This window comes from Oryctolagus cuniculus, chromosome 2, assembly GCF_051225735.1.
Source record: "Oryctolagus cuniculus isolate XC-2025 breed Fujian yellow rabbit chromosome 2, ASM5122573v1, whole genome shotgun sequence".
Classification (NCBI taxonomy): Eukaryota; Metazoa; Chordata; class Mammalia; order Lagomorpha; family Leporidae; genus Oryctolagus; species Oryctolagus cuniculus.
In genome coordinates this window covers 56,933,221-56,949,033 of record NC_142868.1, presented here as the reverse complement: position 1 = coordinate 56,949,033, position 15,813 = coordinate 56,933,221, and the positions used below count along the sequence as shown (strand labels likewise).

The following is a 15,813-nucleotide window of genomic DNA, read 5'->3' as shown; positions in this document are numbered from 1 at the left end:
GGTAATATGTCACGGTTAACAACTCAAAAGGCTAAAAATATTCCAAAGTCTCTATGATAAAATAAATAATCATGTATATCAAATACTAGCATCTGTTTAAGAAGTCCAAAATTCTTACCTGTTGCTCAGCCTTGATTTCAGGGATCTTTACTTCAGGAATACTTATTTCAGTAGTCTTTAAGTCACTCAAATCAAATGCTTCATTAACATCTGTTACTGTAGTTGTTGTATCTTCAGGAATTTGAACATTATCTTCATCATACAGATGACGGATCACCACAGCTTTCTTCTGCATAAAAATACATACAGAATGCTTCCATGTTTTATTTCCACAATTATTTTAAACATACAACGTAATTTTGCCAAGGAGTACTCCGAATTTCCTTTAAAGACATAAATCACACATAATGTACAGATCAAAATGTTATAAACTATTTTTAAAAAGATTTAGTTTATTTATTTGAAAGGCAGAGTTACAGAGAGAGAGGGAGAGAAAGAAAGATCTTCATCCACTGATTCACTTCCCAAATGGCTGCAACAACTGGGGCTGGGCCAGGCCAAAGCCAGGAGCCAGGTGCATGCTTTATCCGTGTCTCCCACGTGGATGCAGGTACCCAAGGACTTGGGCCATCTTCTGCTGCTTTTCCCAGGCATATTAGCAGGGAGTTGGATTGGAAGTGGAGCAGTCAAGACTCAAATCGGCGCCCACATGGAATTTCAGCGTTGCAGGCATCAGTTTAACCCACTATGCTGACCCCCACTATTAACAGTAAAACCCTTATGCATGATAACAAACTTGTGATTTTTGCTTTTGAAAACATTGTGATATTTTAGAAAAATACTGTCATATTTGTTTAATGATGTCTGAGACTTGTTTCAAAATATTCAGTTTGTGGGGAGAGGAATGTTGGAGAAAATGGTTGCAATGAAGATGAAACCAGATTAGCAGAGCTGATAAATTGTTGAATATGAATGTCACTTTTTTTAAATGATTGAAATATTCCATAATCAAAGGTTATTTTTAAAAAGGTTGGACATAATACACATACAAATCATCAAGAACTAGCTCTATGAGTAGCACTCATGACGATTTTTTTTATTGAACAACATATTAGACCTTCAAGCAACAATCTAAATAAAGACAAAAGGAAAGTCATTGCAAAAAAGAACTGATCAAACTATGCAGTTAAACAGGACTTTTCTACAAACAGCATGTACATGCACTTTATAGACTTAACTAATTGCAGGTATTTGATTTAGTGGTTAAGATGCTGGCATGCCTGAGTTCCAGCTCAGATCTGCTTTTAATTCCATCTCCCTGTTAATGTACACCCTAGGGCAACAGCTGAGGGCTCATCTGAATTGCATTCAAAGTCCCTACTTCAGGACTTCAGCCTGACCCAGCCTTGGCTGCTGCAGTCATTTAGGAAGCAGACCAGCAGATAAGAACTCTTGATCTCTGTATCTGTGTCTCCTCTTCAAATAAAACTAACTGAATAAATAAGCAGTTTGGGTCAAACCTTAACAAAACCAAAGGCAGCAGGTTAAGCCACCACTTGTGATGACAGCAACCCACATGAGCACCATTCAAGTTGTGGATGCTCCACTTCTGATCCTGCTCCCTGCTAATGTGCCTAGAAAAGCAGCTGGAGATGGCACAAGTATTGGGCCCTGCTACCCATGCAGGAGACCTGGAAGAAGCTCCTGGCTTCCAGCTTCAGCACAGCCAGGCCACACCATTTGCAGCCGGGCCAGGTCATTGCAGAAATTTGAGGGAGTGAACCAGAGAATAGAAGAGCTCTCTGTCTCCACCTCTCTCTCTCTCTGTAATGCTGCCTTTCAAAACAAATAAATCTAAAAAAAACAGAAACAGTTAACATGTGACACAGAAATTATAAATAGCATAGTACATGAGGTACTAGGAAAGGAGACAATTTATTTTAGTATTGACTCAACTCTCATTTATGAACAAAGGTAAAATAAAAACCTTCCATAAGAAACAGAAATTGAAAGAATTTGTAAGTACCTGCACAGTCCTATAAAAGATATTCAACAATGTGCTACACACAGAAACACAGAACATCACTATGAAAGAAGGTGAAGACAGAAAAATGCCCAGTAAAAACACAAAGGAAACTCAAAATGAAAAATAGGACTATTAACAGAAGTATGGCAGGGCAAATTCATCACTTAATAAGTCACCTTGAATATAAATGTCCTCAACTCTCCAGAGAAAAAACCTAGACTGGCTGAATGGATTAAAAAAGAAAACTCAACTATTCATTGTCTACAAGAAACACATCTCATCAAGAAAGATGCACACAGACTGAAAGTGAAAGGATAAAGATAATCCATGCCAACAGAAAACAAAAAAGAGCTGGTGTGGCCATCCTAATATCAGATAAAATAGACTTTAACACAAAAACAAAGAAGGTCACTACATAATGATTAAGGGATCAATTCAACAGGAAGATGTGATTATTATAAATGTATATGCACCTCATTATAGAGCACCTGGCTATTGAAAAGAAATATTCAGTGATCTAAAGGGAGACATACACTAAAATACAATAGTAATGGAGGATTTCAACACCCCACTTTCAGCAATGGAAATATTTGATAAAATACAATACCCTTTCATGATGAAAACTCTAAGCAAACCGGGTATAGAAGGAACATTCCTCAACTCAATTAAGGGAATTTATGACAAACCCATGGCCACTTATTGAATGGGAAAAAGTTGGAAGCATTCCCACTGAATCCACAACCAGGCAAGGGTGTTCACTCTTACCACTGCTATTCAATATAGTCCTGGAAGTTCTAGCCAGAGCCATTAGGCAATAATAAGAAATCAAAGGGATACAAATCAGGAAGGAACAAGTCAAACTACCCCTGTTTACAGATGGCATGATTTTATACATAGGGGACCCAAAAGACTCCACACTAACAGATAATTGGAACTCACAGAGGAGTTTGGTAAAGTATCAGGATATAAAATCAACACACAAAAATCAACAGCCTGTGTGTATACAGACAATGCCACAGCTGAGAAAGAACTTCTAAGATTAATCACATTTACAACAGCTACCAAAAAAATCCAATGCCTTGGAATAAGTTTAACCAAGGATATCAAAGATCTCCTCAATGAACATTACAAAACATTAAAGAAATAAATGGAATAAGATACAAAAAAATGGAAAAATCTTCCATGTTAATGCATTGGAAGAATCAATATTATCAAAATGTCCACACTACAGAAAGCAATTTAAAGATTCAATACAATACCAATAAAAATGCCAAAGATATTCTTCTCAGACAAGGAAAAAAATGATGTTGAAATTCACATGGAAAAACAGGAGACCCCAAATGGCTAAAGCAATCTTATATAACAAAAACAAAGCCAGAGACATCATAATACCAGATTTCAAAACAAACTACAAGGCAATTATAATCAAAACAGCCAGGTACTGGTACAAAAACAGATGGATAGACCAATGGAATGGAATAGAAATGCCAGAAATCAATCCAAGCATCAAAAACTGTCGCTCCCCTTCTTCGTGGAGGAACGACACAGGACCCTGCGCTGTTCTTTCGTCTGCTTGGCCCTCCCCGGGTTTGCTGCTGGTTCTTCCCGGGTTGGCTACCGTCCCTTCCACCTCCGTGGAAGGGCGGTTCCCCCTGCCACTTTTCCCCACTTCCGCGGGGGAGCGGCACACCGCCGACCGGCTCTCTCGGGGGCTGCTCAGGTGTTCCTTCAGATAGATGTTCCTCGTGCATGTTGTCTCTCTCCTCCTTTATAGTCCTCTTCCACCAATCCCAACTCTGCTACCCACACGCCGAGTACGCTGCTCTCCTCCAATCAGGAGCAGGTCCTACAGTTTGTCAAGTTGGTGAAAGGCAGCTGGGTAGAAGCTGTTTGCTCCTCTCCCAGCGCCATATTGTGGGAGAGCAGATGCATAGAATAAGTCTTAATTCCAGTAACTTAGTCTAGTCTGAGTTGCTCCCAGTTGCTCCCCACAGATCCCCCTTTCTTCTTATTTTTGCCGTTGATACGCACCTGTCTTCGGTGTCCCGCGGCACACACTCTGCTCTGCTTGCTAGAGTTGCCCACAGGTGCTTACAAGCCCTATCAATCAGGCAAACCGAATCCGGGTCCTCTCTTCACCATGTTGTGAGGAGGTTTTTAGGCGCTGATACGTGCCTGTGTTCGGTGCCCTGCAGCGCATGCTCTGCTCTGCTAGAACTGCCTGCAGGTGCTTACAAGCCCTATCAATCAGGCAAACCGAATCCAAGCCTTCTCATTGCCATATTGTGGGGAGACTTATTGGTGTTGATTCGTGCCTATCTTCGGTGACCTGCAGCTCATACTCTGGTCGAGCTGCCTACTGGTGCTTATCGCCTTACTAATCAGGCAGACCGAATCCAAGCCTTCTCATTGCGGTATTGTGGGGAGACTTACTGATGTTAATTCGTGCCTGTCTTCGGTGACCTGCGGCGCATTAGCTGCTAGCCGCCCGCAGGTGCTCACCACCTCCCTAATCAGGCAGACCGAATCCAAGCTCTCTCATTGCCATGTTGAGGGGAGGCCTTTCTCTATTTCTCTATCTCCGGGCATTCCTATTTCTCCTATTTTACTTCTATCTACCAGCATTCCTATTTCTCTCATTTTACTTCTAGACTTCTGTTTCTCTTATCCCTGCGGCTTCCTGGCGCCCGCCCCGAGGCTGCTTCTCGGCGGCTTCCCGGCTCTGAGCCGCTTCAGCCCGCGCTTCTCTCATCTGCGCAGCTTCCCAGCTTCGCGCGCGCACTCCGCGGTCTCCGCGCCCCTTCACGTCCGCACCACGGCCTCGCGCTAGCCCCGGGTTCCCTATCTACTTGTGCCCCGCGCGCTCTCTCTGCGCGCGGCGGCTTCCACGAGTCACACAGCACAGCTCACGTTTCCGCCACCGGTATTCAGTCCAAGTTCCCCGGGCTAACCTGGCGAATTCAACCCAGCTCACATCTGCGCCCTTCGGCTTGGCTTCCCGTCCTTTGCTCCCCAGGCTAACCTGACGGATTCCAACCTGGCGGCCCACGTCTCTGCCTCTGGTTCCAGATTTTCGCCTTTTGCTCCCCGGGCTGACTTGAAGAATCCCAAGATAGCTTACGTCTCCGCTTCAGCCTGCACTCGCGGCTTCATCCTCCCTAACATATTTTTCTCTACCCGGTATGTTTCCCTAACTTTTCTTCCAACAACAATATTCCTCTCTCATTTCTCCTGGCCTCTCCCCACAGTCCGTATCCAAGTCTAAGTTTCTTCTAGGTTTCACTTTCACTTTCAATCTCCTAGCTTCCCCGCCATAGTCCGCATCTGAGTCTATGAAAGCTTTCACTTTCGCTTTCAATCCTAACGTCCAATCCTAACTTCTTTCCCACAGTCCGTATCCGAGTCTATGCCTAGGCTTTCAATAGCTTCTTCCGGCACCTTTTCCGTCCGGCTTTTCCCTAGGCTCTTTGCTAGTCTCTCTCTCCGGTATTTTCCCACTTCTTCCCGTTTCTTCCCTCCTAGGTTCCCTATCTGAGTCACGGCACCATTATGTCGCTCCCCGTCTTCGTGGAGGAACGACACAGGACCCTGCGCTGTTCTTTTGTCTGCTCGGCCCTCCCTGGGTTTGCTGCTGGTTCTTCCCGGGTTGGCTACCATCCCTTCCACCTCCGTGGAAGGGCGGTTCCCCCTGCCACTTTTCCCCACTTCCGCGGGGGAGCGGCACACCGCCGACCGGCTCTCTCGGGGGCTGCTCAGGTGTTCCTTCAGATAGATGTTCCTCGTGCATGTTGTCTCTCTCCTCCTTTATAGTCCTCTTCCACCAATCCCAACTCTGCTACCCACACGCCGAGTACGCTGCTCTCCTCCAATCAGGAGTAGGTCCTATAGTTTATTGGTTGAACTGGAGGCAGCTGGGTAGAAGCTGTTTGCTCCTCTCCCAGCGCCATATTGTGGGAGAGCAGATGCATAGAATAAGTCTTAATTCCAGTAACTTAGTCTAGTCTGAGTTGCTCCCAGTTGCTCCCCACAAAAAACAAACTTATCTTTGATGAAGGACCTAAAATCAACCCTTGGAGCAGAACAGTCTCTTCAACAAATGGTGCCGGGAAAACGATTTCCACATGCAGAAGTATGAAGCAAGACCCCTACCTTTCACAAAAATCCACTCAAAATGCATTAAAGACCTAAATCTGTGACTTGACACCATCAAATTATTAGAGAACATTGGGTAAACCCTACAAGTCACTAGTATAGGCAAAGAGTTCCTGGAAAAGACCCCACAGACACAGGCAATCTAAGCCAAAATTGACAAACGGGATTACATTAAATTGAGAAGCTTCTGTACCGCAAAAGAAACAATCAGCAGGGGAAAAGACAACTGACAGAATGGGAGAAAATATCTTCAAAGGATACAACTGATAATGGATTAATAAACAGAATATATAAAAGGATCAAGAAACTCAACAACAACAAAATAATCAACCAAGTGAAGAAATGGGCAAAGAACTTAGACATTTTTCAAAAGAGGAAATCCAAATGGCCAACAGACACATGAAAAAATGCTCAGGATCACTAGCCGTCAGGGAAATGCAAATCAAAACCACAATGAGGTTTCACCTCACCCCAGTTAGAATGGCTTCCATACAGAAATCCACAAATAACAAATGTTGGCGAGGATGTGGGGTAAAAGGTACCCTAATCTACTTTTGATGGTAATGTAAACTGGTAAAGCCACTATGGAGGACTGTGTGGAAATACCTCAGAAATCTGAATATAGACCTACCATATAACCCAGCCATCCCACTCCTAGGAATTTACCCAAGGGAAATGAAATCAGCATATGAAAGAGTTATCTGTACCTCCATGTTTATTGCAGCTCAATTCAAAATAGATAAGATATAGAATCAACCCAAATGCCCATCAACTGAAGACTAGATAAAGAAATTATGGGATATGTACACCAAGGAATACTACACAGCAATTAAAAAAAATGAAATCTGGTCATTTGCAACAAAATGGATGAATCTGGAAAACTTCATGCTTAGTGAAATAAGGCAGTCCCAAAGGGACAAATATCGTATGTTCTCCATGACCTGTGATAACTAATAGAGCACCTAAAAGGCAATCTGTAGAACTGAAACTGACACTTTGAACAGCCCTTGTCTTCTCTCTTCTCTGTTGAGGAACAGTCTTTTTTTTTTTTCCCATACTATTCGTTGATCCTTTTACTTAACATACAGTTAGTCATATGTGTATAAGGTTAATTGAAAATAGGGTTTAGTCAAAGATAAGAGTGAAAATAAGAGAGGGAGGGGGAAGAAGGGTAGGAGTATGGGTAGGAGGGTGGAGATGGTAGGAAGAATCACATGTTCCTAAAGTTGCAATTATGACGTGTATGAAGTTTCTAACTGTAAAGCTGTATCATTCTGTATACATTCCTATGGACTTACTTCTAAGGGTACAGTTTAAAAACTTGCCATGGGACCCCAAATCCCCTTAAGCTAGGTGATAAAAAAGTGTTAAAGTGATCATATAAATAGGAATAAGTACCTGGTAATAATAATAGACAGAATTAAAAAGGAGTGACTGTTCCAACATGGGAAGCAGTCCATAGAGCAGACTCACAGAATTACAATTGCTTTAAGTAGCATTCTGACCTCAGCATCAGTCCTTAAGGTATTCTGTTCTGGCTGAAAAGCCCACGAGAGCATTTCATGCATGAAAATCCAAGACACTGTGGCAAAAAATGTCCTACATGAGGATCTCCATGGATGAGACCACGGTGGAAAGAAGTGGTTGTCAAACAAGGATATACTTTTTTCTGAAGGTAGGAGAGAACTTTCACTTTGCTAATGGCCTTGTCTAAATACTGACGGAGTTTGTGAACTCAAAAGACATTCATAGCCTAGGCAGCTCATTCAAGATTCATAAGTGATCACTGACATCAAACATAATAAGATAATTATTAACTTAACAATAGGAATCATTCTGCACTAACTTCCCATGTAGGACCTCTGTCCTCAAAGAGTTGTATTATGAGAATTAACAGTAAAACTTATTCTCTAAGATTTATTTAATTTTAGTGTATTAAGTGGAGGACATTCTTATGTTTCTTAAGTTTCTTAAGTTTTCTTAAGCCTAAAGATCCACTCCATTGTTTGCTTTCTTGGGTGCCTCCCAAGAAAATTAATTATAATTAATGATAAAACTTGCTCTCAAGGATTTATTTTATTTAATGTATTAAATGGATGATATGCATACATCTCATAAGTTATAGTTATGTCTAAATACTCGCAAAAGATGTATCATTCTTATGTACTTCATTGAAGTTAATTAAGTTTCTCAAAAAAAAAAGTGAAATTAACTTCGAGATGTAGTATCTATGAACAGCCCTTGTCTCGACTTCTGAGGGACAGTTTTTGTTTCTTTTTTTATGCAAATTGTTGAACTTTACTTAGTATAGAGTTGGTCTTCTGTGTGTAAAGTTTATTGAAAATGGATACCAGTGGAAAATGGGACTGGGAATGGGAGAGAAAGGGACAAGAGAGGTAGGAGTGCAGGTAGGAGGGTGGGTATGGTGGGAAGAATCACAATAGAGTTGTACTTATGAAATACATCAAGTTTGTGTTCCTTAAATAAAAAGTCTCTTTGAGAAAAAATAAATTAATTAAAAAAAAAAAAAAAAGTGGAGCAGCTCGGACTCAAATAGGCACCTGTATGGGATGCCGGCATGGTAAGCGGCAGCTTTACCTGCTATGTCACAGTGCTGGCCCCAATAGTGCTATAGTAAAACATTTGTTTTCAGGGCCAGTATTGCAGCATGGTATAGTGGGTTAAGCAAATGCCTGCGATGCCAGCATCCTATGTGGGTACTGGTTGGAGACCTGGCTGCTCCACTTCCAATCCAGCTCCCTGCTAACGCACCCGGGAAAACAGTAGAAGATGATCCAAGTGCTTGGTCCCCTGCACCCACAGGGGAGACCTAGATGAAGTTCCTAGCCCCTGGCTTCAGTCTAGCCCAGCCCTGGCCATTGCAGCCATTTGGTGGTGAACCAGGAAATGGAAGACCTCTCATTCTATCTCTCCTTCTCTCTCTCTGTAACTCTGCTTTTCAAATAAATAAATAAAAGCAAGCTTTAAAAATCTTTCATTTTAATTCAATCAGTGTCCATCTTGCTCACCGCATTTATAATAACCACCTAAAGATTTCCATCCTCCTGGTATAAATCTTTTTGTCTTCCCTCTTAGTTTCACCTTTAACAGTGTTTTCTTTATTTTTCTTATTTATTAATAATCATTTAAAAATTCCAACCTTCCTGGGATGAGTTCTTTGACTCTTCCTTTTGCTTTTCTCTATTTTCTTTTTAATTAACATAATTATTTTATTTGCATTTGTAAGATCCATAATGACAGGCCAGCGTTGTGGCATAGTAGGTAAGGTCACTGCCTGCAGTGCTGGCATCCCATACAGGTGCCAGTTGGAGTCTCGGCTGCTCCACTTTCAATCTGGCTCTCTGTTATGGCCTGGGAAAGCAGTAGAAGATGCCCCAACTGCTTGGGTCCCTGCACCTACATGGGAGTCCCAGAAGAAGCTCCTGGCTCCTGGTTCCTGGCTTCAGATTGGCCCAGCTCTGGCCATTGCAGCCATCTGGAGAGTGAACTGGTGGATGGAAGACCTCTCTCTCTCTCTGCTTCTGCCTCTCTGTAACTCTGCCTTACAAATAAATAAATCTTTAAAAAAAGGGAATCCTAACATGTTAATGTCTGACTAGAAAGTTTCAATATATTCTAGAGAAGTGATAATTATATATTAGATTAACAACATAGATAACTTTAAAGAATACATAAAACACATTTTCTTTGTATTTTCATACCTTTCCTGAAGTCAGAAACCTGCCAGTAATGTCAATGCCAACAGGTTCTTCAGATGTTTTCTCACCGCTTGAAGAGGGTTCTGACTTACTATAACCGATTTTCTTTCTTTGTTGTGATGGAGTCTTAAAAAACAAAGTTATTAGACATAGTAACAAATTTTGTGTGAAAGTATTATATACATTTGACTATCATTTAAATTCTTTTTTATGAAATATAACTGACAAATAATAAAACTATATTTTAAAAAACATATTTTTATTGATTTTTTTATTCAAAGAGAGAGAAAGAGACAGCAACAGACTGACAGAGATCTCCCATGTGCTGGTTCACTACCCAAAAGCCTGCTATAATCATGGTTGGGCAGACCAAAGCCAAGAGCTCAGAACTCAATCCAAGTCTCCCATGTAGGTAGCAAGGACCCAAGTACTTGAGCCATCACCTGCTGCTTCACAGAATGTGCATTAGCAGGAAGCTAAAATCAGAAGCTGAGCCAAGAATTTACCCCAGGAATTGTGATACAGGATGCAGGAGTCCCCAGTGGCATCTTAACCACCATGCCAAATGTCCTCCAAACTATGTATCATTTAAAAATTAAGAAATGGGACTGGCACTGTGACATAGTGGGTAAGGCCGCCGCCTGCAGTGCCAGCAACTCATATGGGCGCCAGTTCAAGTCCCAGCTGCTCCACTTCCAGCCTAGCTCTCTGCTATGGCCTGAGAAAGCAGTAGAAGATGGCCCAAGTCCTTGGGCCCCTGCCTGTGTGGGAGTCCAGTACAAAGCTCCTAGCTCCTGGCTTCAGATCAGCACAACTCCGGCCACTGCAGCCAACTGGGGAATGAACCAGATGGAAGACCTCTCTCTCTCTGTCTCTCTCTCTTCCTTGCTTCTCTGTAACTCTTTCAAATAAACAAATAAATCTTTAAAAAAAAATTAAGAAATTATGAGAATGTATTATTTTGGGGTTAGTACTGTGGTGTAGTGGCTAAAGCTGCTGCCTACAGCGCTGGTATCCCATAGAGGCTCCTGTTCAAGACCTGGGTGCTCTATTTCCAATCCAGCTCCCTGCTAATGCACCCGGGAAAGCAGTGGAAGACAGCCCAAGACCTTGGGCCCCTGCATCCACATGGCAGTCCCAGAAGAAGTTCCTGGCTCCTGGCTTTGGACTGGTATAGCTCCAGTCATTCCTGCCATTTGAGGAGTGAACCAGCAGATGAAAGATCTCATTCTCTTCTCTCTGCTTCTCCCTCTCTGTAACTCCACCTTTCAAATAAATAAATAAATAAATAAATCTTTTTGGAAAAATGTACTATGTTTGAACTGTTAGTTTAGGACTAGCATTTCAAGTCATAGATATGTAAAAATAGATGACTAAAACACTAACAATCTTTATAAGGTTACCTAAATCTGAATAATGCAGTAATTGTACTATATAGTAATTTGCTACGTAGGATATTAATTTTATATACTAATACAGTAGCCACTTAACATAAGTTAGCATTCAAACATATTCATAGGGGCCAGAGCTGTGGTGCAGCAGGTTAAAGCCCTGGCCTGCAGTGCTAGCATCCCATATGGGCGCCAGTTTCAGTCCCGGCTGCTTTACTTCTGATCCAGCTCTCTGCTATGGCCTAGGAAAGGAGTGGGGGACAGCCCAAGTCCTTGGGCATCTGCACCCATGTGGGAGACCTGGAAGAAGCTCCTGGCTCCTGGCTTCCGAGCAGCTCAACTCAGGCTGTTGCAACCATTTGGGCAGTGAACCAGAGAATGGAAGTGAACCAGCAAATCTCTCTCTGGTTCTGCTTCTCTCTGTAACTCTGTCTTTCAAATAAATAAAATAAATCTTTTTAAAAAAGCCTATTTATAAAATTACCTTCTCCAAACCACTCAATTCCTTGTGCTTTTTCATAACAAAATTCAAAATATCACAAATAATTTGGATTTTCCATTCTGCAAATCCACATTGGGTAAATTGCTTTTTTGTCAGAATTGGTTTATAATTAAATTGATCACGAAGAAGCTGTAAAGAGGAAAGAAATAGATGTAATAATTAGGAGCCTTTTGTTTCTAAAGTCCAAGGCAATAAATAGTCAACTGGTCAAGAGAGTAATGGCTACCTTTAAGAGGAGAGGAGTATCAAGTCATTAACTAAAGGTTACTAAGAGATTTATAATGCTGGTTTGAGACTTAACCAGGTAGGAGAGGTATCCAGGTGGAAAACAGGTAGCTAAGGATGTTCCAGAGAAGAGATGGCTGTCCAGAGAGATGGAAACATAACAGTCAATCATCAAAAAATGAAAGATCCACATAGTTACTATAAAAACTCATTTGCTCAATAGAATATGATACCTCACGTCAGAAAATCATAATTTTGTTTATAATTATTCCATTACATAAGTTTTAGATGAGTCAGCAAGTTCTTCAGTCTCACGTTCTCATTTGTAAACAGAAATACTAGCTTCTACTAGTTTCAAAAATTTATAGTTTGGAAACCTAGGGTTTCTTAGTAGTGCCATTTTGGCTCCCATAGAAGCCTTTTAGGACCAGAAATAAAGTGCAGGAAGATTTACTAGAGACTCCACATATAACAGCTCTCATTTCATCAAATGCATTTAGATTAGATAAGCAGTCTTTATCATTAAAAAAAAGAAAATAGTCCCCTGAATAATACCATATACAACACAAGTACCCTTCTATCCCTACATTATGATCACTGCCATGAATCCCATATTTTGTGATATAAGCATCCCTGTTTTCAAAAAAATTCAGTTTATATATGCATGCATCTTAATGTGCCAAAATGTTGAAAATTTCAAATTTTAAAATTAAAAAATAAATTCATGAAAAAACTATAGATCCTATGATTAACACTGATTTTTTTAAAAATGCAGATATGAAATTACATTCAGTATCTATAACACACAGGACTTACAAAGGTAAATAAATGGCATGGTCTGAGACCTCAAAGAACACATATCTCAAGGTTTCTGTTCCTTCTTAAAATGTAGTTAACTCATAATTCAATGAACTACAATTTTCACTAAATATAATCACATTTCTTCCTAACTCATGCCACTATACAAAATTTACTAAAATTTGATAGAAAAGGAACAAATGACAGCCAATGACAAATGTTTACCAGTTGCTGTATTTTTAGAGTAAGAAACATTCACTGAATAAAGTTGAACTGCATCTTGACTTCACTAGGAACTACACTAAAATGAGATAAATGCACATGAAAATATTCTGTCAACTACATGCTGCATATACAGTCATGCACTGCATAATGCTATATGGGTTAAGTAAAGACCATAAATATGATGGACCACATATATGAAGGTGGCCCTATAAGACAGTCATGAAGCAGGAAAGTTCCACTGTCTAGCATTTTTACTGTACCTTTTCTATGCTTAAACACACAAATACATTGCTTTACAAATGTCTACAGTACTCACTACAGTACATACTATATAGGTTTGTAGCCTAAAAGCAACAGATTATACTATTCAGCCCAGGTGTGCAGTAGGTTACACCTTCCAGGTTTATATAAGTGTACTATATCATGCTCAATGTGAAAATTGCCCAATGACACATTACTCAAAAATGTATCCCTATTGTTAAGCAATGCATGCCTGTATTTAAAGAGATATTACTAAAACACTGATTTTTAAAAATCACTCAATAACTTCTAAAATATTTATTGTGTTATAAACTCAAAATACCTTATAGATAGTATCTATAAAGCGCAAGTCATTCTTTGCTACGAGCTCTGTATTAGATTCCATCAGGAGTTCGGCTACATAAGGTGAATATGAGGTAAGCGAATAGCTGATGATAGGCAAAGATGCTGCTGTTTCTCCTTTTATTAAACTGTTAGGGAAAAAGAAGAAGACTTTGAATGAGTATAATTCCACAAAGTTGGAAAATCAAGGAAGTATAAGAAATGCTGTCAGTAATTTTTAAGTTAACATTACAGCCATAATAATTAGGTAATGCATGACCCTCTAGATTTCATCACCCACTCTAAGCCAGCCTAGCCAAATTATGAAACACTACTGCTTCACTGTTCTAAAGCTTATTATAGTTCTCTAATATCAATAGTCTATTTACCAGAATACTTATTGATTATCTAAAATTTAATCTAACTCAATTTACTCCATTTTCTCCTACTAATAGAATAAATGTTCTAACTTGCAGCACTCAAGTACACTTCATGGTTTTGCAAAAACTTGTTATAATATCTCACTTGCTTTCTAGCACAAACTTGCAAAGGTAAATATTACAAATTCAAGTTACACATGAAGACAGGCAGACTGGAAAAAGCATGTATCATCATGAGACTAAGCAATTTACCCCAAGTATCTTCCACCTACTGATCATTTCAAATTTGTACCTTCTTGGCTATACTAATTCCTCCCATTTAGAAAGATGTCTAATTATTTTTTGCTGAACTACTACTTATTCTTTATTAAGCATCTGTCAAATCTTAAGCCTTCTATTAGGCCCTCATGATGATTCTAATCCATATTTATCTCTCAAGAGAATGACTCCCAGGAAACTCCCTATCTGTTGCCTCTGTCTTATAGTGTTTTGTGTCTATTTATTTTCTCAATGTGAAATACATTCACTAATTGTCCCTCCTCAAAGCACAGGAGGCATTTCTTCAATTAGCCACTTATATTTGTTCAACTGAAGTAATACTGTACTTATGTAAAACATACGCAAATGCATTTTCTATAAAACTCAAGACATGTACATAAATCCATCCTTCCCAAATTCTTAATAAGACAGACAAAAAATGTATGATTATAACACTGTATTTTTCTTTCATGACAAATTTAAATTGCTTCCTCTTTCTGTTTCTTTATAGGCACAGTATTTTGCCTAATGAGAAAACTGCCCTGGCAACCTCAGCTATTTGAAATACAGGCCCCAAATAGAAATTTAAAAAAAATGCTTTCAAACAGCAAAATCTGTATTTTATGCATAATAACAGATGAGGGCTGGTGCTGTGGTATAGCGGGTAAAGCCACAGTACCAGCATCCCATGTGGGTTCTGGTTCCAGTTCCAGCTGCTCCACTTCCAATCCAGCTCTCTTCCATGGTCTGGGAAAGCAATGGAAAATGGCCCAAATCCTTTGGCCCCTGCACCCATGTTGGAGACCCAGAAGAAACTCCTTGCTCATGGCTTCAGATCCCACAGCTCTGGCCATTGTGGCCATGTGGAGAGTGAACCAGTGGTTGGAAGACCCCACCTCCCTACCTCTGCCTCTCTGTAACTCTGCCTTACAAATAAATAAAAAAAAATCCTTTACAAAAAAAAAAAGAAAAGAACAGATGACAGCCAGGCCTATTAACATTCCTTATGTGAAACAACCTTAAAAACTTTTGTTGTATAGTTTCTAAGAACTTAGTTCATTAGAAACAGTAAGAAAAAGAGCAAATGACAAGAAAAACTTTAAGATGTGAAAAAGGAGAAAGAATCAAAACTTGGAGCTAGATTGGGGGCATTGTGTATATACTTGTATGTATGTGACAGAAGTGGATAATCTGAGTCTCTTTGTGGAAGAAGCAAGTAACATTATCTCAATAGATCCAGAAGATAATACTATGTTGTAAAATAACCTGAACGGCCGGCGCCGCGGCTCACTAGGCTAATCCTCCGCCTAGCGGCGCCGGCACACCGGGTTCTAGTCCCGGTCGGGGCGCCGGATTCTGTCCCGGTTGCCCCTCTTCCAGGCCAGCCCTCTGCTGTGGCCAGGGAGTGCAGTGGAGGATGGCCCAGGTGCTTGGGCCCTGCACCCCATGGGAGACCAGGAAAAGCACCTGGCTCCTGGCTCCTGCCATCGGATCAGCGTGGTGCGCCGGCCGCAGCGCGCCGGCCGCGGCGGCCATTGGAGGGTGAACCAACGGC

At 40.6% G+C, this 15,813-nt stretch overlaps 1 protein-coding gene across 13 annotated transcripts in view; it reads right to left on the bottom strand.

The window, feature by feature from the left end:
* Window positions 1-15,813, bottom strand: part of CEP44 (centrosomal protein 44) — a 32,043-nt gene that overhangs the window by 10,061 nt on the left and 6,169 nt on the right. For 8 of the 13 annotated variants that reach the window (XM_070068297.2, XM_017338257.4, XM_070068300.2 and 5 more), the window contains 4 exons: window positions 13,622-13,769; window positions 11,773-11,919; window positions 9,901-10,023; window positions 119-289 (listed from right to left, as the gene is read on the bottom strand). In XM_070068297.2, coding sequence (XP_069924398.1) covers window positions 119-289; window positions 9,901-10,023; window positions 11,773-11,919; window positions 13,622-13,769 — 589 coding nt within the window. Of the gene's footprint in view, window positions 1-118; window positions 384-9,900; window positions 10,024-11,772; window positions 11,920-12,016; window positions 12,153-13,621; window positions 13,770-15,813 lie in introns of those variants that run through there. The other 5 variants (XM_089327241.1, XM_089327245.1, XM_089327243.1 and 2 more) reach the window with 2 other exon arrangements.